We start from the raw sequence: 26,585 nt of genomic DNA, 5'->3' as shown, positions 1-26,585 counted from the left end.
AAGCCAGACTCACTTAACAACCCAGGTTACTAACTTAGCAACTGCAATTATTCACTTAACAACTGAGGCAAGAAAATTCGTAAAATGGGGCAAAACTCACTTAACAAATATCTCACTTAACAACATAAATTTTGGGCTCAATTGTAGTCATATGTTGAGAATTACCTGTAGTAGTCAGTACACCTCTTCCATCGTTTAAAGTGACTCTGATGACAACCATATAAATTCAGCTGTTCTAGTAGGATTTGTTTGACATTAACTCAGTTACTTCTTACAGCAAAAGCCATGGTCTGCAAATAGCTTACAAAGGAACAAAGGGTCCTCATTGTTGGAAAGTATCAAGTCAGGAAAAAGGTGGAAAAACTTCCCAAAGCATTGGCTATACCATGGAACACAGTAACGGCAGTCATCAACAAGTGGAGAAAATATGGCACAACAATGGCAAAAAAACTGTGGTCCTTTCAAAATGGATGAAAAAACCCCAAGAAAATTGGTGCAAAAGGATGCCAAGAGACCTGTAGCAACCTTAAAGGAGCTGGAGGAATTTCTGGAAAATACTGAGCATGTACTACATGTGACAACAATCTCCCATATTCTTCATGTGTCTGAGTTGTGGGGTACGGTGGCAAGATAGAAGCCTTTTCTTACAAAGAAAATAATAGCAATAGCATTTAGGCTTATATACTGCTTCATTGTGTTGTATAGCCTTTCTAAGCAGTTCACAAAGTCAGCATATTGCCCCAGCAATCTGGGTTCTCATTTTACTGACCTCAGAAGGATGGAAGGTTGAGTCAACCTTGCGCCAGTCAGAATTGAACTCCTGGCAGTCAGCAGTGAGTTAGTTTACAATACTGCATTTTAACCGCTGCACCACCATGGCTCTTGAAAATGCTGACGAGGAAGAGGAATTTTATCTTTCAACATGACAATGATCCAAAACACATCTCGAAATCAACAAAATAATGATTTCACAAGAAGAAGATAAGTTTTGGAATGGCCCAGCCAGATCCCAGACCTGAACCCTGTTGAAAATCTGTGGAGTGACCTGAAGAAGTGATGTGCACAGGAGTTGACCTCACAATCTGACAAATTTAGAGCACTTTTGCAAGGATCTGTGGGCAAAGATTGCCACGGCAAGATGAGCCATACTGATGGGCTCCTACCCCAAAAACTGCTACCATAAAATCAGTAGGTGCTTCAATGAAGTATTTGTTTAAGGTGTTGCACACTTATGCAATCACATTATTGTAGGTTTTTAAATTATCCCCCCCCCCCAAAAAAAGATTTCACTTTGGTTTTCGATGTGTTGCACAGCTTATATGTTATATTAAAGGTGGAAAAAAATCTGAAGTTATTTAGTTTGATTTTTTTTGGCCCCACTATAAGATCTTTCTTGCAACAGTTGTTAAGTGATTCATTGCAGCTGTTAAATGAATAACACAGTTGTAAAATGAATCTGATTTCCCTTTGATTTTGCTTGGTGGCAAAAGGTGTTCACATCATCCCGGGACATTGCAGCCATCCTAAATATGAATCAGTTGCAGCACCCGGGTATTGATCACGTGACCATGGGGATGTTGCGGTGGTCGTACATGTGAAAATAGTCATGTCACTTTTTTCAATGCAGTTGTAAATTCGCTAATAAGTCAAGGACTACCTATAGCATGAAAGGCATCAAAAATGATGATAATTAATTCTGAAATTATTGTATCCTCTAATTATTACAGAGGATCATCATTTCATTGTGAAACCCCAAACACAGCCCAGCTTAATAATGCTGCTAAAGTATCAACCATTGAGCAAAGTTGGCGGAAGTCTTCAGTGGATACCTGCACCGAGCAATAGCATTTAGACTTATATACCACTTTACAGTGCTTTATAGCCTCTCTAAGTAGTTTACAGAATTAGCATATTGCCCCCAACAATTTGGGTCCTCACTTTACCCACCTCGAAAGGATGAAAGGCTGCGTCAACCTTGAGTCTGGTGAGATTTAAACTGCTAAATTGCGGGCAGGCAGCAGAAGTAGCCTGCAGTACTGCATTCTAACCACTGCGCCACCATGGCTTATATTAACTCAGCAGTTAATATATGTAATGTATTTCCAAAGTAAAATGTGCACTGTCCAGAGATGCAGAGTTGAGCAGTCTTACAAAGAAGGAGGGATAAATTGTGGTTATGGAGATATTCCCCTAATCCTGTTTCTCATACAAAGACTATAAGATACTTTCAACTCTAATTGTAAGAAATTAGATTTGGTATGCTTTTTCTTTTGGCCTAATAAGCCTTCTTTCTCTAGTTCCCCAAAAATTGCAGCTTCAAAGATAACCATTTCCTTAAAAAACTTCAAAACTTTTTAAGGATAGGCTTCAAAGATAGCCATTTCCTTATATTTTGTAGAGTTGTTTTGATGTAGTGGTTAAGCTGCTGTCCTAGAATCTAGGAGTCTCTGAATTCTACAATTGCCTTATGGTGTGATAAAAATCTAATAATAAAAAAATAATAGTCTAAGCAGTAGATAATTTATCTTCCAACGGTAGTGCTGTTATTCAGCATTTCTGTCATCCATACTCTTCAAGCAGAGTATTCTACCAGATTTGTGGTTTTGGTTTCCAACCAATTAGTGGTAGGGTTTTCCCCTCTCTTATATGTCTAGGTACAGGGCTGCATTCTATGATTCCCTTTTAGGTTTCTGTTTCTAAAAAAAGATTCCCTTTTAGGTTTCTGCTTCTGTTTCTTTTCTAACTTTTAGTATTCATGCACAGAAATACCTTTACCTTTAATTGAGTCAGCAGACATCATATTTTCATTATTCAGCATTCATCATATTACAAAGCAATCTTTCTGTTCATTCTATTTGATTATTTTTCTTACTCTGTTAATTACCATAGATTAAAAGAATATCAGTTCTTAGATACATTTTGCCAAATCAGAACCATTTTGAGGATGGATCTAATTTAAATCATTTTTCAAGAAGGCTCAGCTTCATGTGATTTATTTACTATGCAAAATCCTATCTTAATTTCTAAAAGTTCTTCCTTATGGTTTGATACAAATCTGCATAATTATTCTTCAGTATCCAGAGGCAAATTCATTTTTAGAAGTACAAGTATATAGAACAACCATGTTTTTTTCCAGATTAAGTTATATTAAAAAATGGAACTATGAATTGAGTTATTTAAAAAGCAGGTATATACTTTAAAAATAATTATGAGTTGAACCAAATTCTAATTATTTTAAGTTAATTATTTTGAATATTTAAAATCTATATTTAATATTTTCTAATGATGTAGTGGAACAATTATCACTGATTTTTAAATTATAGTACATTGAATTTTAGAGAGCATTTCAGTCACTTTAAAGTATTTATCTTCCCTGCTCTTACTTGTTTCAAATGATTATTTATCCCCCCGCCAAAAAAAAAATTCATTTATAAACTGCTAAATAAAATTAGAAACTTGCAGGGATTTTTAGGAGAAGGCAGTGAGTTATCAGCCAATCACTCTTTTTGTATAGAAAAATATCCTGTTTTTTTTTTCTCTTAGCACTTCAAATTTGTGAGTTCTATTTAAATATGTTGAGTTTTAGCAATTTAAACACTGTATATGAACTAGAAGGTTTATTGATTACCTTGCCAGTAAAATCACTTATCACATTTTTCTCATTGACTTATATAGCTCAAAGAAAATGAATGGCACATTGGATCATCCTGACCAACCAGACCTAGATGCTATCAAGATGTTTGTGGGCCAAGTCCCACGGAGTTGGTCTGAAAAAGACTTGCGAGATCTATTTGAACAGTATGGTGCTGTCTATGAAATTAATGTCCTGCGAGACAGAAGCCTAAACCCTCCTCAGAGCAAAGGTGAGAGGTTTTCTTCTTCCCATCAAGTTTTAGAAAGGCAGCATTTGGTTGCACTTTGGGTCACATAGAGAACCAAATGACTTAATTATTGGCATCATATGTACTGTAGTTTAAATTAGATTTTATCCAATTGTTTCCATTATTTATACCAACACATAGAGACATCTACTTGTGTCATTTATTTATTAGTAATAGTAAATTACTGCGGTAATAGTAAATAGTTAATAATAAATTGAACTTTTTAATATTGTTATTCACAATGATATGTGCTTACACTTTATAAATAGTGTCCATTTAATATCCAATGAAAATCTACAAAAGTGGTTTCACAGACTCTCTTATAAGACTGAAAATTATTCTGACCCCCAGTCTAGTTTATAAACTACTAATTTATTAGGAGGACCAAGGACATTATTAAAGTATGCGAGTCATAAATGAAATGTGTAGGCAGTTTATTTCGAGAGCAGATGACTTTTTATTGGACCAATTATACTATAAATTACAGTTTGATGGTCTTATGTAGTAGAATGATAGAATCTGTGTCACTTCAGATGGTGGGGTGTTGGAGTAAAGGTAATATTGGTAATATTAAAAATATAGTAAGGCATCTTGCTGTGGTTTTTATTTGCAGAACATCCCCCCCCCCCCGCACAAAATCAGAAGAAATAATTACATAGTTTGTACCAACTCATTGTTAAGCGTAAATTATCAAGACCTAATAAACATATAACATTTTAAATATGCTGTCTGATCTAGAAAGACAAAACAAGTTTATTCTCCCATCCTCTGAAGCATTATTACCAGTAGGATATTAAAACTGCTGTAGCATAAGAAAATGCATAGAACAGAGTGAGTTAATAAAGATCCCCTTCCTCCAATAAAATTGGCCGCTTTGTGTAGGGCATCTCTGGATCTAACCTAGATTGTTTAAACATCCTCTATAATTAGGTAGTTATATCATACATTCCACCAAAACAGCTTTCAGTCTTATAAAAAAAATGTTTGATCCTGTGAAGGCTGCACCTGGAATATATGGCATTTAAATGTGTATTACATGTTTCAAAAAAGTTCAGAATTAGGTTGCTAAAAATACGTGACTTAGATAATTAACTAATATAGTAATTTAGGCTTGATGTGTTTTTTAGTATGTGTTACAGAATGTGTTTATTTCATAGGGTGCTGTTTTGTTACATTTTATACCCGTAAAGCTGCACTAGAAGCACAGAATGCTCTTCATAACATGAAGATCCTCCCAGGGGTATGACAAATTATATTATTTCTTGTTAATTTACTCTGTATCAGCAAATCCTAACTGGAAATACTACATTTTCTGTAGTAGATAATGTGAAATTCTTTGTCCTAATCTTTATTTATGACTTATTTTGTATCCATTTAAATTCAGGATGAAGTTTTTACAAATAGAATTATAAATTCCTAACTGTAAAATGTTTCAAATAAATATATTTTGGTATTTTGGGTATGAGTGATGCTTCATAGGATATGCTCAAGACTTTGAATTTGACATTTTTCAAGCTTGAAATGCCCAATTTCAGTTACTAAATAGTTTCAAGCCCCGCTAAAAGATATTTAAGCACAAATAGGGCTAATTCATATTCAAAATACTTAATAAATGGACAGAAGAGGCTATTCTAAGCTCAAAATGATTGTTTCATACTGAAAATATTTTGAATTTGTTTTGCATATTCCAAACAGCTTATTTTGAAAAATGTAATGTTCCTCCATTACTTTCTAATCACAGATGCACCATCCCATTCAAATGAAGCCAGCTGACAGTGAAAAGAATAATGGTGAGTGTATGTAAAAAATTGTTTGGCCTTGGTATGTTCTATTACATTGTTGTGGCAACATTCATTGCATTATATGCCAAAATTGCAACTTATGGACACTTAAAAAAAATTAAAGGCTCAGATCCCACCAATGCCATCTATGAAATAAACATCCTCCCAGTTTCATGATATTCTGTTGAAAATCAGAATATGAGATCCAGACATTTAAATTTCATATTCAAAAGAAGACAGCTTCAAGTTTTAAACACTTTTGATAATGTTGAAATAGATTGTTTGAAACTCAAAATTTATGCTTCCACTTCATTGCTTTTTGCACACAGCTCTTCTACTAAATTATAAGAGAATAGATTTTCTTACTCTTGCTACAGACCAGGGGTGTCAAACTCGCATCGTCACGTGACGTATCATGACTTTCCTCCCCTTCACTAAAACGGATGGGCATGGGCAGCGTGTGACGCAACTGGCTCGTGGGCCGTGAGTTTGACACCCCTGATCTAGACTGAAGATTCTAGATTTGTAGTGGCAGGGTAAAGAAAGTATTCTTTACACTGCCACTTATGATAATGTTCATTTTGGGGCAACCTATTGGTAAATTTTGCTGGATTGTTCTAGGAAATCAAGGAAACTTACTCAATCACGTAAATAGTCAAGCCACAACCTTTGTTGTTGTTCTTCTCTTAGCCGTGGAAGATAGAAAACTATTCATTGGGATGATCTCAAAGAAGTGCAATGAAAATGATATCAGAATGATGTTTTCCTCTTTTGGTCAAATTGAAGAATGCAGAATTCTACGGGGTCCTGATGGTTTAAGTCGAGGTACACACAGACCTTTTTGCAAGTGATGACTTCCTCTTCAGTCCTCTCTTCCTCCTCCTCCTCCTCCTCTCTCCCCAACCCTCGTCTTCTCCCATCTGCATACACATACATACCCCTCATATTTAATTGGGAAGATTTAGAAATGTGTCTTTGTTCAGGAGAGAGCTTGGATATACTGCTACTTAATTTTAATTGTATTCCCTTCTCAGGTTGTGCTTTTGTGACTTTTACTACAAGAGGAATGGCACAAACAGCAATCAAAGCAATGCATCAAGCACAGACTATGGAGGTAAAAAAAATATCAATTTTGAGAGACTTTTATATTTGTAACTCAGTATTGTTAATTGTATTCTAAGGACAAGTTAAAGTGTTTTAATTTTTAAAACCGAAACCTACTATCTGATGAGTTTTATTGACACCCATTAAAGTCAACAAAATTACACCCTTAAAGTTACCTTCACTTGAGATTCTTTTCATGTTTAGCTTCCAAGCTGTAGAATGCACTTGGCCTCTCTCTTTACAGTATTGCCAAATGAGTTAATACTTTCCTTCTCAGCCAGATATTTTAGTTTATATTTAAAAATCTCTTAAAATTCTTTTGGAAACATTTACATCTTTATATATTCAACTATTTTTGAGTTTTTAAGGTGTTTTATTTAATTGTATTGATACCATCTATGGGTATCCAAATCATAAACAGTTGGTTTAAGCTTTCCAGTTACTATGCTAACATCCCTTTGTACGCATGTATGGTATATACCAACACTTCTCTCTAGTTGCATGCGAAATAGGAAAGATATATAATATGATACATGAATCTGCACTGGAATTCTGGAATGTGACAGGTTGCTTTAAAAAGACACAGTTTCTGAATGGATGTTCTTTTTAAAGCAATTATTTAAAGAATGTAAATTGTTAGGATTTTGGAAAGGTGACAAAAGCTACAGCTATGTGAATTGTGTTGCAGGGATGCTCTTCTCCCATCGTAGTGAAATTTGCAGATACTCAGAAGGATAAAGAACAGAAACGAATGGCACAACAACTCCAGCACCAGATGCACCAGATTAGCGCTGCCTCTGTTTGGGGAAACTTGGCTGGACTGAACACACTTGGACCCCAGTACTTGGCAGTGAGTGTGCTTGACAGCTTCTGTTCAGAATTATTTTCTAAATGGTTTAACACACATTTCTTGTTTGCAAGGCTTGTCTTTCTGAGACTCTTATTATAAGCTCAAAAATTGGTAGTGGTAGTTGTGGTAAGTACAGAAAATTGAAATGTTTTTTAGCATTGAAGCCTTGCCATATGTTAGGATTTCTATTGATGCATAAGAATGTGGGGTGTGAGGACTTATGGACTGTATTGTACAACTTTACATTTATATAGCAGAGTTTCCCGCTTTGTGGACCAGTGCTGAGGGGGAAGGGAGGAGGGGATGGTTCCATGCAAGTGGCAGGCAAGCAAATGTGTCCGCCACTTGTGCAAATGGAACATGCATGCATGCACACGTCCGCCATTTTGTGCGGCCCAGTTTTAAAACATTGCACAATGGGCCAGGGATTGGGTGGAGAATAAATAGGGAATTGAAGGTTTATTTTTCCTTTTACTACAGTATCGATATACAATACTCTACCAACTTGTACAGCATCCTGCCATATATACATATATGAAGACATTACTGTTGCCTGTGGATTTGCATTTACAAATCCACAGGCAAACAATTCTCTTGTTTTTTATTTATTTTGCTTCTTCCCAGAATACATTTATGGTATCTGAATAGGGAGGAGTAGGCAGATAGTATTTCATGAGTGTTAGACAACTTTGTAGCCAACATATTTGTGGCACACTAGCCATGAATAAAGGAAGAATATTTCACCTGGAATTGCATGAGAAATTGGATTGTTCCTTTACTAATAGCATCCTTCTTGTTTGGGATCACTGCTGCTTTGTGTGTGTTGGTGATATGTGTGGTCAGTAAGAATTGTGCTGGTAGCGGCATTCTGGCTGTGGTGTAGTGCAGTGTCTCCCAGAAGTGGAGCCAGCCCTCATTCTCACTCTTGTTCTGTTTTTGGTGTAATGTCTAGCTTTATTTACAGCTCCTTCAGCAGACAGCAGCTGCTTCCTCTGGGAATTTGAACACACTGGGCAACCTTCACCCAATGGGAGGTAAGTTTCTTTGTCTTCTTTCTGCTTGGCATCTGACAAACAGGGTCAGTATAGCAAAGTGAAAACTGATTGGTGTGCTGTGATATCTTAATGTTATTGAAGACAGATCTTGGGTGTCTCTATAAGAGTTTGGGCACAGATGGTATCAATCACAAGTTTTTAACTTGAATATGAATATGCAGTAGCTGATCTTTTCAAAAATGTAAGCGCTTTTTCTTTAAAATTTGCTATATTCTATTTTTTGGGAACAGGTGCCAATCTGACCTTACTATTTAAAAAGGAATCAAGGAATATTAAAGAAAAATTGTGGGTCAGTTAATCTCACATCTGTTCTGGAGAGGAATGGTTGCAAGTAGTGTTAGAATTTTTTTTTAAAATGTGGGCGACTTACAGAAAAGGAGTCAGCATGACTTTTAGAAAAATTAGTCTTTTTCACTGATTTTCTAAACTATTTTAGGATATACACAAGTGTGTGAACAAGGTTTTACCTGGATTATAAATAAAGTCTTTTGTACAGAATTATTGTGAGCAAGTTTGATAGTGATAACATGTTTATGAGTAATAAAAATGGATTTTAAAGATTTATTTGCCAATACCTTTTAAACTTATTTACATTGAAGTACAAAGGGGTAAAGAGGTACCCACAGTGGGTAAATGGGCTTCAAAATGGCAAATACACTTCAGTATAAATAAGTGTAAAATGAAATTGGCACACAAATCCAAACTTCACTTGTATATTTATTAGATCCTAGTTGACAGAGGCTGACAAGAAAAGGGATCTTGATATTACAATGGATAACTCAGTAAATAAATCAGTCTAATGTGAGCTTCTGTTAAAAAAATGAGTGAATGAATTTCATGCATGGAATCATTAGGAAGAGAATTGAAAATAGAATTATTGATACATACAATAAAGAGCAAAAAATATCAGTCAATATGATAAAGGAGCTAGATGTCAGCAATTATTTAGAGTTATTTAGCTTGGAAGAAAAGGAGTAAGGGCAGACATGAGGGAAGTATATACAAAGCAATAGCACTTAAACTTATATACTGCTTCACCCCATCTTCGCCCCAAGCGGTTTACAGAGTCAGCATATTGCCTCCTGCAATCTGGGTCCTCATTTTACCTACCTTGGAAGGATAAATCAACCTTGAGCTCATGATAATTGAATTGCTGCACTGCTGGCATCTGGCAATCAGCAGAAGTAGCCTGCAGTACTGCATTCTAAGCACTGTGCCATTATATATGCATTCATTGTATAGATAAAATGGAAAGTGATAATATTTTTCCACCTCTCTTACTATTTTAGGACTTAGGATCATTATTCAAACTAAATGAAGGGAGATTCAGATTAGAAGGAAAGCTTTTTTTTAATGGCACATAATTAAACTATTGTGGTAAGGGGAATAATCCGTTAAGAATGGATGATTTTATTAAAAACAGATTTAATTACCTTATTTGACTCTTGGAGACCTAGCATGATGCCTGCATAAAACATATTCCTTCAATATGCATATCATGTGTCAAGACATACTTTCTTTAATTTTACTGTGCTGGTATATCTGGTGATTTTGTCTAATCAACTTCTTCATAAAACTTAATTTAGTTTTGAAGAAAGGATAATTTTTCTATTGAACAAATTCCTATAATTTAGCACTGACCTACTGTTAGTCAATTAAATGTGTAGAATATTTTAAACTATTTTTTAAAATTAAATTATATTAAGGAAGAATTATAGCTGTATTGTTAAGCTTTTTTATTTGAAAGAATTGGGAGATGAAGGTAATAAAAATAAAAGCTATTTTGAGAGAAATTAAATAGAGGGAACACAAAATAAAGTATTACATGAATTTGATAGATTTATCAGTTATGGAATGTTTTTTTTTAAAAAAAATAGTCATTATTAAAAGAAAAAAGATGGAAATAAGCAAGCAAATGTAGGCCTCAGTTTGATCTTATAAAGTACTTTCCATTGGTTTGGGAACATTTTAAAAAGACAGAGGTAGTTAATCTCTCTGATAAATTGTTTCCTTTTTCCATTATTGTCTTCTACCTAATATTGATAATAAAATGATAAATACATGACAAATCTGATAATAAATCTTGTTTAAAACAAGGAGGAGTTCTTGTTCAGTGTGGCTTGGTAATAAGACTATTGAACTACTTCCACCACCAAACCCATTTTAGAGTGCTGCTGCTGGGTCCCCCAGTAGTTAATGGTACAGAAAAAGACACACTGCATTGATTGATGTGTTGCAGGGTTGAATGCAATGCAATTGCAGAATCTAGCTGCATTAGCAGCTGCAGCTAGCGCAGCTCAGAATACCCCAAGTGGAACAAATGCACTCAACTCTTCCAATAGTCCATTAAGTGTGCTCACCAGTTCAGGTAAGGGAATTGTTTTATTTATTTATTTGCTGTTTGATTAATTAACCTCTTTTGCCTCTTTGCATATATAACAATAGAACCAGTTACTATGATTCAATTATTAAATCCTGCCCTAATGATAACTGTAATGATAAATAATTACAAAACACATGTTTATTATTGAAAAAACAAGGAAGTGGGTGCTTCTGATTTGCTGAATAGTTATGTGTATACATGCATTCATATTCACAAGGACACAGAGAAAACTTAAATTTCACAAGAGGAAATTTATTGTTTGGTAAATGTAATTGATCCATTTGTTCGATGAACACCACCAAGGTTCTATTACATTCTCTTGGATTTTCTTTGCAGATACATTTTTTTAAAAATTGAGATAGAATTTAGACACATTTGGTTTTTACAGTGACAGTACTTGTGCCTTATACATAGCTTGCTTTAATAATGCTTTTTGAACAAACAGTTGATCGCTCAGATAAATGTAGTAATGGTTTATTTTCATTCAGAAGTTTTTAACTTGAACATCTCGGAAGTGGATGGGGCAGAAAAACTTACCAAGAATAAGCCCTATAATCACAAATGAGGCATCTCTACAAATTTTCACATAAATCACAACAAAGCAGTAGCATATTTCTCTCAACTTGTGGCTTATTGCTGTAAAACAAGAGATAATTTATTTCTAATCATATTTACATATGGAGCGAAAAACAAGCCACACAATTGCTTGGTTTGATATTGGAAACTTTTGCCTGCTGACTGGAACTAAATGATAGTAATTTTAGATATGGAAGAAAATAAATGAAACTTAAGAAAACCACTAAAATTTAAAATTAAACCTGCCTGTGGTTGACTGACCTTGCACTTCTTCTTAGATTTTGTTACTGGACTAAGAGTGTGGTATGTATACACATAATATGGAATAGGGTTAGTCACTGAGCCATCAGTATTTCGAGATGGCAAAAGAGAAAGAATACTGTAGCTTCGCTCATTCTGTTTAAATAGTAATAAATTCAGTTGAAAGTTAGTAAGGCGCAAATGATTCCAGCTTTCTGGATGAGCATAGATACTACATGGATACTCCAGGTTTTTTTTTCCGTTGCAATTTACATCTAGGCAAAAAATAACAGGATTGCTTCTGAATGTTGGTAAAAACTCTTGCTATTTCTTACCTGACTCATACTTTACACAAAAAAAGATGCTGAGACTCTAGAAAGAGTGCAGAGAAGAGGAACAAGAATGATTAGGGGACTGGAAGCTAAAACATACAAAGAACAGTTGCTGAAATGGGGTTGTGTCTAGTTTAGTGAAAAGAAGGTCTGGGGTGAAATGATAGCAGTGTTCCGATATCTCAGGAGTTGCCACAAAGATGAGGGAGTCAAGCTATTCTTCAAAGTACCTGAGGCCGGAAAGCAATGGATGGAAACTAATCAATTGGTGATTGCTGTTCACTTAAAATTCCTTTGGGAAAATAGAAGAAAGATGAAAGGGAAAGCTTATCCCACTTTCCCTGGCCACTTTCCACTTGATATTTTAGAAAGATCTTGAATGGGCTTTATTTAGGCTTTTCGGAGATCGTACTATCATTTTGATATTGTTGGAAGTTGTTGATGATGTTTTAACTCTCTCATTTTAATAGCAGGTTCGTCACCCAGTTCCAGTAGCAGTTCCTCAGTAAATCCAATGGCTTCTCTTGGAGCGCTACAAACACTGGCAGGGGCTACTGCAGGCCTGAATGTTGGCTCTTTAGCAGGCAAGTTCAGCGCATTATAAGAAAAAATCAGAATCCATCTTTACTTCAAGCCCATGTCTCAATTTCCCTCACTTGATCAATTTTCTTACTTGAAACCTTGTTGTAACGATGATAATTATTCATTATTTTCTGTACAGGAATGGCAGCCTTAAATGGAGGGCTAGGTAGCGGTGGCCTTTCAAATGGCACAGGGAGCACAATGGAGGCCCTAACTCAGGCATACTCTGGGATTCAGCAATATGCTGCTGCCACATTGCCCACACTTTATAACCAGAGTCTTTTAACACAGCAAAGTATTGGTGCGGCAGGAAGTCAGAAGGAAGGTAGGTAGAAGGCAGTGTTGTGAAAGTTTGTTCTTTAGCTATGTCGTACTGAGCTCTAGATGTCATGCTATACTCAAAATGTTCTTCTCCAGTGATATAGAAAGTTACAAGTTACAAATAAAACACGGGATGTGTAGACATTTTATAGTGCATTTTGCAGACATTTTTACAGAGCATTCTGGCTACTCTGAAACATCTAATTCTAAAATTCTGTTAGTTTTATCTTTCACCCAACCAAGAAATTCATTTTTAAAATTGATATGTGCAGTATATTATTTTTAATATTCCCAGACATATTTTTGGACTGTCATTAATTATTTCTTATTTATGAGAAAATGCATAGTGGGTTTTGCATACAGTATCCTTAATCTGTACAATTGTTTTGAAAGTTATTGGCCAGTGCTATTAACTATTACAAATTGGAGGATTGAAATTGGCAAAATCTTGGTTTAGTGGAGGAAAAAAAAAACATTGTCCTATGGATCATATATTTATTGTGTTTGTATCACATTTTAAATACATGACAACCTTATTGAAACATTAATCTGAATGTGTAGCCTTTAAAATGGAGTGTGTGATGGAGCTTTGCAACTGACTCCATCCTTCTTTTGAATTGTATTAAGGAAGTACAGCCTGATCATTTTATTCAACTTTAGAGCATCACAACTTCCTGAACTGGGTAGAATGTGCCTATGTATTTAATTATCAAGAGTTGTTTATATGTTTCTGTTTTTTGACTGAAACTACAAATAATGATCCTTTATTTTTTTAAAGTATTTTTTATTTTTATTGCTATCCGCTGTTAGTTTTTTTTTTTAAGAGACCTAGATATCATTTTTAACATTGCAAGATAATTGATTCCTGGAGACAGATTTTTCAGTAATAGTTTTGACAGTAATAGTTTTGACTGTTAAATGTGTTTTTACTTCTCCTTTATTTTCTGTATTAAAATCCAAGACTGGTTTTAATTTCTACTTGTTTTAATTTCCTTCTAAATGAAAATTTTAAAGGTCCAGAAGGAGCCAATCTGTTCATCTACCATCTTCCCCAGGAGTTTGGGGACCAAGACCTTCTTCAGATGTTCATGCCTTTTGGGAACGTTGTCTCTGCCAAGGTTTTCATTGACAAGCAGACCAATCTGAGCAAATGTTTTGGTATGTTCTGTTACATTGTTTTTTGTACAAGAGAAGGATATTCATATCAGAGCAATTGTTTGGAAGGTTCGTCCCACCATCTTCCTCTAGTTCTTCCTCTCATCTTCTCCCCTCAGAAAAGAACAATCAACTGATGTATAATGAGCTGGTACAGAAACTTTTATTGTGAAACATTTAAGTCACTAAGTTGCTGCTCTGCAACTAATTATATGTAAGCAAAAAATTGGCAAATAAGAAAGCAACTCAACTTAAAAGTAGTGTTAACATGATTGCTCAGTCATATATTTAGCAATTGAGCTCACTAAAAATTTCAGGTTTGGATGGCATCTGAAATATTCTAGCTGCTTTTTTCCAAGACATTTATCAGTAGAAGAATTGGCACTTACAGATTATAGTGCTAAAAAGACTCTAACATCTGCTTGTATGTATGAGTCAAGTAGGGAATTGTATTTTTTAAAGTCCTATTCCATCTCATACACTTTATCTGTAGTTACACTAAAAGTTAAGAGTGGCTTTGTATTTTTTAAAAAACAGGATGTTGTGATGGTGGTGATGATAAATACTCATATTCTTATCGTCTAACTGCACTTAACTGTGAGTTTTTCTTTTCTTAGGTTTTGTAAGTTATGACAATCCCGTCTCTGCACAAGCTGCCATCCAGTCAATGAATGGATTTCAAATTGGCATGAAGCGACTGAAAGTACAGCTCAAGCGCTCTAAGAATGACAGCAAGCCATATTGAGTGCCCCTCCCCCTGGAACTGGAGTGAGAAGGATCTTCTGGTAAGTTGGGGAGGAGCCCACTTAGGGATTCAAAAACTCTTTAAGGCTGTATTTTTACAGTCACGGAAGCTGATTGATACCATTCTGTCTGGCACATCTTCCCCTGAAGACTCAGCTGCAGCCTCTACTGGGAATTCTGCGGATGGAGGACAACTTTGTGCTTTTGTTTCCAGTGTTTTACTTTGGAGCTTAGGTGCCATATCACTAATTTTTTTTTAAAAAAAAAGTTTGCTGTGTTTGTAACTGTGTTTTTGAGAAGGACCAATGCCAGCCACCTTGGAGAGGAAAGGAAAATAGTAAGTGCAATTGGAAGTGACACTGCATGACTTAGATATGAGGAGACCCCAATGATACTCATGAAAAGGGGAAGCGGGAAGCTGAATCCAAATCATGTGGTGGTTGGTTAATGAACAACCCCCAAGGAGCTTTGCCAAGCTATTTGCTAGGTTTATTTAGTAAATGCCTTATGTGAGAACTGTATACAGAATCAGTCAGTTGGAGGATAATAGTTGGGCAAAAATTTTCATGTGGTAAAGGAAAAATGCAGTAATTATAATGCTAAAATACGTTTGTATAGTGCAATGTGTGTGGTTGCAGCTTATAAAAGTATCCAGTGATGTTTTTTGATCAGCTGTTTACACTTTGGACAGAACAACCTTTTTTAAAATTGGGTAATATGAATTAGTGTTTCAATTTCTTGGAAACTACACTTGAAGTTAGTTGGTTTAATGAAGTTATCTACACTTTAGGCTGTAATTCAGGGATTCCTGGATTTAATTTACAATCTTACTACAAATCCAATGTCTCATGATGAAATTTGTTCTTCCCCTGTTCTAGAACTTGTACATAAAGAAATGGTGCTCATAAAGTACAAGTTAAAGTCTCCTTAGTGTTAAACTGACAGATGGTTTTAAAATGAGCTCATATTGCTCTGATTTCTAGCATTCTCTCCCCCCCCCCCAACTTTGTATAAGCGTGTGTCAAAATAAGACTGGCCCAAAGATTATTTCTTGTTTCTTATATAGATTTATTTTTCACAAAAATTGTCATCTTGTTATATAGCAGTTTTCTTTTGAGCGTGTGCCAGTGCAAAAAAGACTAAATTCAAAGGACTGAATCTGTGCAGAATTTTGATCTGGTCTACATATTGCCTGATCCCAGTGCCTAATAATTAAAAGTCAGATTTCTTCCCCTTCTAATACACATCCTTTTTTTCACATGGGTGTAACTGCCAAAAGCATTACATTTTTATACACACTACACCTGAATCCAAAGGGAATTTTTAACAGTAGGAGTTTGAGCAATGGTGAGAAGTTATGTAAAACCTAGCCCTGAGGCTAGAAAAAGCTAGTCCTATTGTTAGGAAAGTTTACAGTGTTATATATAGATTCAATGTATTGCTACTTTTTGAATATGCTCTTTCTCATTTGTTAAAACATTTTCACAGCACGCCACTCAACCCATCAATTTTGTATTTAGAAACAAGACATTTTAGGGAAGGATGAAAAAAAAATATTTCCAAGGAAGATCCAAAAGCTCATCAAGTTTGAAATGCCACTGGATAAGATAAAACTCAATAGGATATTCAGGCATTTACTAGGGACTGGGTCCCCTTGTTTACTAAAACTGAGGCATTATAATTTGCATAAGGCCACCCATCTGTGATTCAAGTTGTTTTTTCTGATGAATTTGGAATTTCACTGCAGATTTATAACTTGATGAATGGCATAGTAAAGATTAAACAGAATTTATTTAAAAAGCATATACAATGGTGATAAAAAGGTTGAATGGTCAAATTGCCAAATTTTCCATTTGTGCTGGCATGTGGTATCCTTCAGTGTTAAATATTTGGGGTCTAATTTAAAAGCATTTGCATACACTTAGATAACTGTATACCATTTGAAGTTTGTGCACTAGGAGAAGTTGTATCCTGATATTATGAGGATGGGGGAGTGTTGGAGTGCTGAGGGTCCCAGAATTGTCAAGGGATTTTTTAAATAAAAATATACTTTCAGGAAAAAAAAAAGAGGTCATGGTTGGGAGCAATTGCTCCAGTTGCAACCTGATATAACCAAGAATGTTGTTTCTATTTTTATAGAAGTTTTATACTGCTCCAGGGTGGAGAATATTTATTATCTAAATTATTTCACTGGATAAGACCAGGGTTTTGCATAATCCTGAATGTGATTGTGTAACGCATACATAAACAATGTGCATGATTGAAACTACTGACTTTCAGTGGCCTGTTTGTAACTAGGCAAACTGCTAAATAGGATAAGAATTAATGCTGTGAACCAGTGGAGGAGGAAAGCTGTGCTCAATTTTTGCTATAGTCACTCCTCCCAGTACTACTACTCTTCTCAGTCACTATTACTAGCTTTTCTAAATACTTTGTCGCTATTTATTCAATGTCCATATACTTTGTAAGTTTTCTGTATGCTTCCATCATGACAGCTATGGGGCAACTTTCCTCCCGTTGAACTAGCAACACAATATTTGTGTTATGCTTATCCTATAATGTTTCCTTTCATAAGTATGATCAATGCAAGTGCCCTAATTCTACTGTCAGAGTTACCAAAGTTAAGAATGCAGGTTAAATTCTAAAAGTGATCTTTGGAATAGATTGGCAGAATTCTTGTGCCTTTAGTGGTGCTGTTCTGAATTATTTAAGATAGAATGCTTCAACCAAAATACTTGTTTCTCCTAAATTTCCCTTGATCTGGCCACACAAATGCTTTTCAGAACTAATAATGAAGATTTGTTTCCCAGGGAGATTCCCACTTGGCAAGAAAATGAATCTGGTTTATACAAGGATACACATAGATTCCCCTTTGGAGTTTTGCTTCCACATATCATTTTTATGCATAGCTTGTTACTTGGTCTGCTCCCTCTGCCCAATCTTTGGCAAAAAAATCACTGAAGCCGATCAAATTGGAACATAATCATTTAGTTACTTAATATCATAGTTACTTACATACACATCCTCAGATTAAAATGGTGAATTTGGTAATACATACACAGAAGGCAGAAATTGGTAAAGAAATTTTAAGTTATACTGAAAATTATATTGAACACCAGAGCCTTAGTATTATTGGGGGAGAGGGTGGATATCTTTAAAATAAAGACGTAGGCATCATGGTTTTGCATGTAGCTTTTTACCTATGTATTTTGTTAATTCACATGAATAGATAGATTCTGGGAAAGAGAAAATGTTCTATTAAGGGTTTGGGGTGTGTATTTTATGATAAAAATAATTTTAAACTCTCATATTTTAATTCAGCAATTTAACTTTTGTAAACACACACACACACCAAGGATAGGAGCAAATGCAATCTTTGCTGGTTCCTTAATTCAAACATATTTAGGCAATTGCACACACCAAGAAAAGATACTGCTTCTTAAAAGAGCAGTTGACAAGTAGAGAGGGGTGCCCAAGCCAGATCTTTGCCATCTTTGGACATGAACGCTGCACATCTCTAGTTGGATCAAAGGTTTTTCTGCCAATGGGAGCCTTCTTGGGTTCATTAAGGATACTCCAGGGGAAGTGACTTTACTAAAGTACTTCTCTTAGTATTACTATCAATTTTATCCAATGAATTAACGAATCCTAGGACATTCAGGGGTGTAGGGAATTAGAAAGAGGAAAAAGAGTTAACAAGAATTAATTCCTCCCTTGTTTCAGCTGAAGAAGGGTTGCCCTAGATCCAAAATGTGAACTAACAGAAGGATGGTTTGTTTAAAGATCACTCATTTTGATTCCAAGCCAGTGTTGTTTTTAAGTAAGTTTAAAATTAAATAACATAGTGTAGCTTGACATTTGTTAGAAAAAGTAAATTGCATTCACACAAATGTGTACTTCATTTGTACTATTCAGCTGAAATAGGTCTCTGTATTTCAATCAAAATGTTGTAACATGCATTTATTATAATTAGGATGGAAGTGAGGGCAAATCTAAGAATGATAGTACTTTTTCCAACATTCATATACTGCTTCAGACATTTGCTTATGAACACTATGTTAAGAGAATGCTTAAATGTGTTTGTCCTTGATATTTAGCCCTCTTGTGTTGTGATCCTGTTAGACAGTCTGTTGCTTTGAAAATATCTTACAAGTCTCTGCAGATAAAAAAAAAAACCCTTCCTTTCAAAACTGGCAGAGGTGACTGTAGAACTTTTGAGAGTCCAGAATTCCTCCTCACAGAATCAAAGAGTAACATTTATGTATTGAAAAGAGTTGCAAAGGAGGGTGGTGGATTTTTTTGCAAGTACCATAGTAAAAAGGGCTCAGCTGCAGCAAGTCTTAACTTGCAGTGAAGTCTTAATTCTTTCCTTTCTGTGGGGACATCAGTTTTACTCACACAGTAAACGTGTTTAATGTCATTTTAATGCCAGAATCTACATACATGTACGTACATACACACACATATGAGTTTCTATTGCCTAAGTATGGTAAGAAGAAGAAAGTGTTAAACTATCAGTGCCCAGTTGCCCAGTGATTTCTGCTTTGTCTCTCACCTGCTATGTGAACTGTCCTACAATTACATTTTATGAAGTCAGGTTCTAGTGGAAGGGATGGGTGCTACCTTCCTCATGAAGACATAGCAGGAACACTGACTTAGAGCTGTGTTGAATGCGCAGCTGTATGCCACTAAGTCAGAGTCCATTCTGTAGCCAGAGTCTAAAGGGAATCCCAGGCCTCTGTTCCATTTAATTTCTGACAATTTTTACATTTATTTGGTGTCTTATGCACTTCAACTTTTACTTGTTCATTGTTGGCATGTGCTGCCCTTCCTTGTCAACTCCCCCCCCCCCTTCCCAAGAGGTCTCATTGTACAGTGCCCATTCCTGTTCCACTCTCTTCTCTCTTTCTCTCTCTGTTTGGATGTACTGTTCTGTGTAACTCAGTAGGTCTCCTTCTTTCTGGTTTGTTTTTTTCTAGATTCCTGCCGTTTGTTCATCGTTGTGCCTAAAGCATGTCGATGTGGCGTTCAAGTACATCGTCCAAATCCTTGTCTCTTCAGCTTCTCTGATGCTTGAACTCTCACCCTTTGACCTTGTGTTGACTTTTGATGCTGATGTGTATTTTTATTATGTTTGTTTCTTCTTTTTTTCCTTCCTTTTTTTTGTGCTGCCAAATTGGTTTTGCTAGAAAGACTGCTGATGGGGAATATTTAAACTTGCATTTGAATATAAAAGAATTCTATTTTTCTAGAACTTCATAAGATAACCACTTGATTTTGTGATTCTGATTCTTTGTAATTGTCTTCAGAGCAGCCTTGCTAGCATACCTCGTGGAGTATTTGTATTTCTGTGAACATAAAGCCAATCACTTTCTAGGCTTAGTTTTTTCTGTGTGCTTAGTTTCAACAAAAAATCTTTGAAGGAAAAAGTAAAAGGATGCAACTCAAAGCTTTCAGGAGGTTTCTGGTCAAATTTTGCTGAACCTACCTGGCCATGCTTGAGGAGAGAGCATGTGTTTATTGATTTGAGTAGCTTCAGCAGAAAACACTTGAACTACACTTTTTCCTGATTGTAGCTGCATTTTTGCCCTGGCACTTAACTGCTTTTTCCTTCCTGTGTGATTATCAGCCTTTGTCTGCGGTGAGAATTTAATCAAAGTTGGTGTTGTATTTTGTTAAACCTTTGCATGCTTAGTTTTTTGTAACTACAATCTCCTCAGCAAAATGTGACTTTTTGTTTTTGTTTTGTTTTTCTTTTAAAATTTCAAATAATGCCCCTGTAAACGTTTTGCATGTTTCCTGCTGTGTTCTTCACAATCCTGTATATATATATACACCCTTCACCTCTGTTTTCTATAGTTGGTGCAAAAACTGAGCAATTTATTAGGTTTCAAAGCTGTCCTATTTTGGATGCCAGACTTGTGATCATATGTCATGTAAGGACATCTCCTGTGCATTTAGACTGCTTTACACAGTATCTGCACCTTGCTCTATTATCACAGCTATGGAAAGGTCTCAGGGGCTTGATTGCACTGTTCAGATGGTCATGGTGGCAGCGGCAGGGATACAAGTTTAACAGAAAGATGTGGGATGTTCGCGTAATACTGCTTCTGAAATCCAACGGAGCTCAGGCTCTTTTGGGGTAGCCTTAATTTGTACCTCTTGTTTAATATGCGACTTGCTTTGTGAAATTTTAACACCATTAACTCTCAGTGAATGGAAGCTTGATTGCTCTCCAGTTCTTACACTTGAAATAGCATGTCGTATATATCCCATGGAAGGAATCTGTAAGCCTAGGCACAAAACTGCTGGCTCTTTCTCCAAGTGACAAGCACAATATAACAGCACGTTGGCTGTTACCTGAACAGGGTACCAACCCCGGCTCCTTTTCTCAGGGGCCTTAGCTGGGGGAATCTCCTCTGTGGAGAATTTTTTTAAAAAGTTTTGTTCTTTAATTGGGTTAGGAGACATGCAGTTTTCTTTTTTTTCTTTTTCTTTTTCTGGCCTGATGAAGAAATAGGACAGATTATCCTTCTCTGGGAAACATGCTTCAGCTTTGCTGCACATATGATCTGCTTTAGAAGCTGAGATATAGTCCGGGGGCTTCACAGCACCTGAAAAAAGTCCTGTGGTAAGGACTAAGCACAAGGGGCAACGGGGTGGAGGAGAAGCTATGAAGGAATTTTAACAGGAGGAAGGAATGTGAAACAAAACATTTGGAGAGTAGAAACATGTAAGAGACCTATCTAGGCCTTAGGAAGCTTTCACTCTATTGTTGGCAAAAAAAAAACAGCTGCCAACTCTCTTGCTGGATGGGTAATCTCTCTCCGTATTTGTTCTTCTCTCAACCTGGTGATCAGCATCTCTAAGGATGAGAGTGACTTGAAAGGGGATATATCATTGCATTATTTGGGGTACAGCTGTGAGATGATTGACCTTAGGCTCACAGTCACAATGCACAGGGGTGTCTGATGGCAGGGAAGTCAAGGCCTTGCAGTGTATTAATTAATTTTGCCAATACATTTCTTTATAATGCGCATACAGTTTCATGAGAAACTCTGGAGAATCCTGTGGTAAAAAAAAAAAAATCTCTGGAGAAAACCAAAATGCCAAACATTAGATGTTCCTTTCCTTTCTTTCCTTTGATTGTTTTAATAATTCTGTGGTGGTTTTAATGGATTTGAGACAGTAAAGCAGCAGCTGCCTTTTATTTCTAGCTGCTTTTTGTGAATAATTAAAAAAAAGAAAATTTACATTTTGGAAAAAAAAACCTGTGGGCTTTTTTATTGGTACAAACATTGTATTTAACACTAGGGGTTTTGTACAGTTTTTTGCCTTTTCTACTAGAAAACAATGTAAAGTGATTCACAAATGTGACAAGAAAACAAATTGCCACTATGACCAAATGTAGAATCTGTTCTGCAGTTTAACAGGATTTAATCAACTCAAAGTCGTGATTCTGTTGTAGCAATGCTTTTCTTTACCCTGTTTGAACTGTTCCTTTTTCTTGTTTGATTTGCAAAACAAAATGTCTTTTTTGTGTGAAATTGTGTTGTACTCTGTAGAAAAATTATGGATTTTACTTTAGTGGTTAAAAAAGAAGCACATGTTGCTTTTCTGATCACGGAGTTTGTGTAGTGGATTTAAAAAAATGAAAGTTTTGTTACAAGTTTGGAACGAGCGAGTATGTATTAAGGAATTTTCTTCCTTTTGTGTGTGGTTTCTTTTTGTCCCACTGGGGAACTTAAAGCTGTTTTAATTGCACAGACACACAGACAAGAAGTCATTTTGTATATGCCAAGTGTGGTATCTCCCTTTGTTTATTTGCTATTAAACTGTTTGAGAAGAAATTTCTGTGTCATCCTTGTATTTACTTACATAGAACAGGCAAATTGGTATATTGGTTTCCGGGTATTTAAAAAAAGGGTTGCTTAGTCTAAACATGAGAAGATGGAATATATACATCATCTTTTCTGTCACTGGCATGCTGCTTCTCCAAATATAAAAGCTCACCTTTTCCCCCCTCTCTTAATTTAAATTATTTTTCTGAGCATTTCACTTTAAGGTTTGGCTTGGCCAGGATCAGTTTCATCAAATATTTTTCTGGTAGGCAAATATACAAATGAGGAATAGTTTATTATACAAAAGTGCTTCTCCATTCAGTTTTCTTCTGCTAAGTTTTATCTTGTTTAAATCACCTTGGGAAAGCTGCCACATTTTTAAAGTATAAAAATAAACAATATAGTCTTTTAGATTCATTCTCCTAATTCCTGCAACTGTATTTGCATCTTGAGTGGCCTTGCAAAACGTCAACCCTTTCTATTATAACTTCATTATAAGTAATTATATTGAATATAGATTATAATTATTTGTACTACAAACAAATCTTAAGGCCTATATTGCAGGGTGCATTTCTTCACATTGTTTTTACTTTTTACCTTATCAAATAAAAGAAGCAAAATCCTACAAGATAAGATTATGAGGTTTAGGTAGAAATTCATTTAAAAGTCAGCTAATTGGCATTCTTTCTTTTTTTTACTTTTACCTTCTAATAAGCACCGAATTCTACCACCTAATAAATACTAATAATTGTTTGGATTCTTCCTTAGATCAAGTTAAAATGAGAAATGTTTGTCCTTATAATATTTTTTTAATGATGTGCACGAACCATTTCTGAGATTATATATATATATATATATATATATATATATATATATATATATATGTATGTATGTATGTATGTATGTATGTATGTATGTATGTATGTATGTATGTATGTATGTATACATACATACATACATACACACACACATACACATATATACATACACACACACACACACACACACACATACATACATACATACATACATACATACATACATACATATTCCTGCTAGAATAATCCCTATAAATGATTTTGGAAATGTTTTAAATGGCTTAATTTTAAATGTATGCGGTGAGTATTTAGTCATCATTGTGCCCTCTGTTGCACCATTACAAAATTCTGCATCATCTGGTTTGTGGTATATTAAACAACAAGATTGAAAAGCTATTTTGAAGTCATTTGTAAGCATGAGTGGAAAACTGAGGAAACACTTGAACAATCAATTTGACATTGAATGAAGTTAAGAATTGTGTAAGAAAGGCCTCTGCTGCTGGTTTCTTATTGTCCCCCTCCCCCTCCCCCACTACATGTTTAAAAATCTAAACCATAGACACGCTTTCAGATTTCCTGTGTTTTTGAATGAAAGGGGATGCTCAGGCAAAGCCAGAACAGGAACACAAGTCCCTTAAAATATAATCTGGTTATTAAATGCGCCTTCATGATTTTTAATTCCAGCCTGAGTTAGTAGGCTGTGCCATTCTTGAATTCTAATAATTTTTAAGAATTAAAAACTTGATTCCACTGAAATCCCAGCAACACTACTTAAGTATTTGTCATATCCTAAGATAAACCATTTTCCATATGGTTCAACTGGCATTAAGAATTTAGATAGGGATGAATCTGATTGGAAATTGGATCTCATAATTTTTACAAGTATTTACATAGCTACTAAATTCCACCTCTTCCCAAAGTTTTTGTTAGGTACAATTCCCCCCCCCCCAAAATTTATATATATATATATATATATATATATATATATATATATATATATATATATATATATATATATATATATATATATATATATATATATATATATATATATATATATATAAATAAACTTTGGGAGGAGGTGGAATTTAGTAGCTATGTGTGTGTATATATATAATATAAATTATATAATTATAATATATAATTTTTTGCATATATAAAATGTCATATATGGCATTTTATCACATACCAACTCTCTAGCCTGGTCCTCGCAACAAAATGAGATAACAGTAAATTGAACTGCAAGTGAAGGAATTTCTGGTTTTTAATTCTGTTCAAATTAAATGAAGTTGGTTACGGTATAATGTTATTATGAGAAGTTTTTTATGAATGCTATCTTTTCTTTAATATAGAGAAGTATTGAAAACAGATTATTTTTAATCTGGGATATAATCTCATGCTGCATATTTAGAGTAGTTGAAAACATTTCTAAGTAGATTATGTTAGAATTAAATGTTTAAAATAGGCAAATTTCACATTCCTAATGGGCTCTGGGGGTTGAGCTATATAATGCAAGGGAGTAATACATTCCAAGAGAATTTTTTATCTCTCTCATCTCAAAAATAAAACATTGCAGTAGCTGCTTTAAAGTACTGATTTACACAGGTGTCTTAACTATCTTAGCCCTTCTCTACAGCTACTAATGTTTGAAACTGAAAAGGAGCTGCCAGCTGACATATAAACCAGTTTGATATGCAGAAATCTTTTTTAAAAACCCACATACAGGTGAAGTTTTTTGATTCCTGTAGGTAAACTGCTCTTCCGATAGACTGCAGAAAAAGTTAATAAAAAGTTGAAAATACAGCATTATCACTCACATAAATTTGTGCATAAATTAGTTGCCATAAATCTGATTCCCATTCTGTCTCCCAGAATCAGTGCACTATGCACTAGGACTGTTGTTTAAGAAATTTGGAAGGGTGATTCCAATAAAATGAAATCCGTATTCTCAGGATTTCCTTGCTGCTTCAGATACAGACTGTGAGTGACTCACTATAAAAATAGAGAAACACATAAAGCAGCATTTCAGCATAAAATCCAATAAAGTTAAAATTACAGCAACTACATAGATACATTTTAGGTGATTAGAAATGCCCAAACAAAGAGGCAGACTTAAGCTTAGATTTGCATTGTTGCACAGCCACTAGAGCTGGGTTCCCCAGCCCCTAATCCGTGGACCAGTACTGGCAGCACCACAGCATGCCAGAAATGGGACTGCAAACAAGCAAAGCAGGGTTCAGGCAGCATGGAAAACTACACTCCCTCTGGTCCACAGAAAAACTGCCACAGAACTGGTCCATGATGCCCAAAAGGTTTGCTGGGGTGGGGGGTGTCACACTAGAGAACCAGGACTGACACCACCACACTCCTCCCAGGCTTCATGGAACCTTATCTATCAGTTCTATATAATAGGCAGAATGTAACTCTTCATGTGTGGAACTGGCTGCTTGCACTTGACAGCATTGTATCTAACAACCTATGCTTTGTAAATCTGGTAGAGAAAGATCCCATTCCTCAAAAAAATGGGCAGTTATCTTTTTCTTCCTTAGGGCTACAGCAACATCCCTTCTCAGTATGGGCAGAATCAAAAAGTACACGCCATAAAGATACAAGCCATAAATCACAGGTATTACAGGTTATCCCCAGCATTTTGTACTTGGAAAGCTTTTAATAACTAGTGTCATATAATAGCTGCTACTTTGCTAAAATAATTTTCATCCATAGACAGTTAGATGTTTAAACAGTTTGAATCCCGGAATCCTACGGGATTGGGCGGCATATAAATTTATTTAAAGTTAATTTACCTACATTTTAAAGGGCATCTCCAAGTAGAACACATTATAGTAATCAAGTGTGAACTGTTAAGGCTATGATTGACTGTTATGCAGGTCTCACATTCCACAAGGAAAGGTGGTTGGTGTA

General features: G+C 35.3%; 1 protein-coding gene across 10 annotated transcripts in view; it reads left to right on the top strand.

Moving 5' to 3' along the window:
- CELF1 (CUGBP Elav-like family member 1) overlaps positions 1–22,854 on the top strand; it is a 43,738-nt gene extending 20,884 nt beyond the window's left edge. For 6 of the 10 annotated variants that reach the window (XM_014055159.2, XM_087720894.1, XM_014055158.2 and 3 more), the window contains 12 exons: positions 3,676–3,863; positions 5,039–5,121; positions 5,623–5,671; positions 6,353–6,487; positions 6,697–6,776; positions 7,455–7,616; positions 8,569–8,650; positions 10,911–11,039; positions 12,673–12,786; positions 12,924–13,109; positions 14,120–14,263; positions 14,878–22,854. In XM_014055159.2, the coding sequence (XP_013910634.1) occupies positions 3,686–3,863; positions 5,039–5,121; positions 5,623–5,671; positions 6,353–6,487; positions 6,697–6,776; positions 7,455–7,616; positions 8,569–8,650; positions 10,911–11,039; positions 12,673–12,786; positions 12,924–13,109; positions 14,120–14,263; positions 14,878–15,005 (1,470 nt within the window). In that variant the 5' untranslated portion in view covers positions 3,676–3,685 and the 3' untranslated portion in view covers positions 15,006–22,854. The remainder of the gene's footprint in view (positions 1–3,675; positions 3,864–5,038; positions 5,122–5,622; positions 5,672–6,352; positions 6,488–6,696; positions 6,777–7,454; positions 7,617–8,568; positions 8,651–10,910; positions 11,040–12,672; positions 12,787–12,923; positions 13,110–14,119; positions 14,264–14,877) is intronic. The other 4 variants (XM_087720883.1, XM_087720903.1, XM_087720902.1 and 1 more) reach the window with 4 other exon arrangements.
- The last annotated feature ends 3,731 nt before the right edge of the window (positions 22,855–26,585 follow it).

This window comes from Thamnophis sirtalis, unplaced genomic scaffold (assembly GCF_051295495.1).
Source record: "Thamnophis sirtalis isolate CommonGarterSnake01/CBP01778 unplaced genomic scaffold, rThaSir2_p1.2 scaffold_1, whole genome shotgun sequence".
Taxonomy (NCBI): domain Eukaryota; kingdom Metazoa; phylum Chordata; class Lepidosauria; order Squamata; family Natricidae; genus Thamnophis; species Thamnophis sirtalis.
Note: the sequence above shows the minus strand (reverse complement) of the source record. Positions and strands in the feature narration are given on the sequence as shown.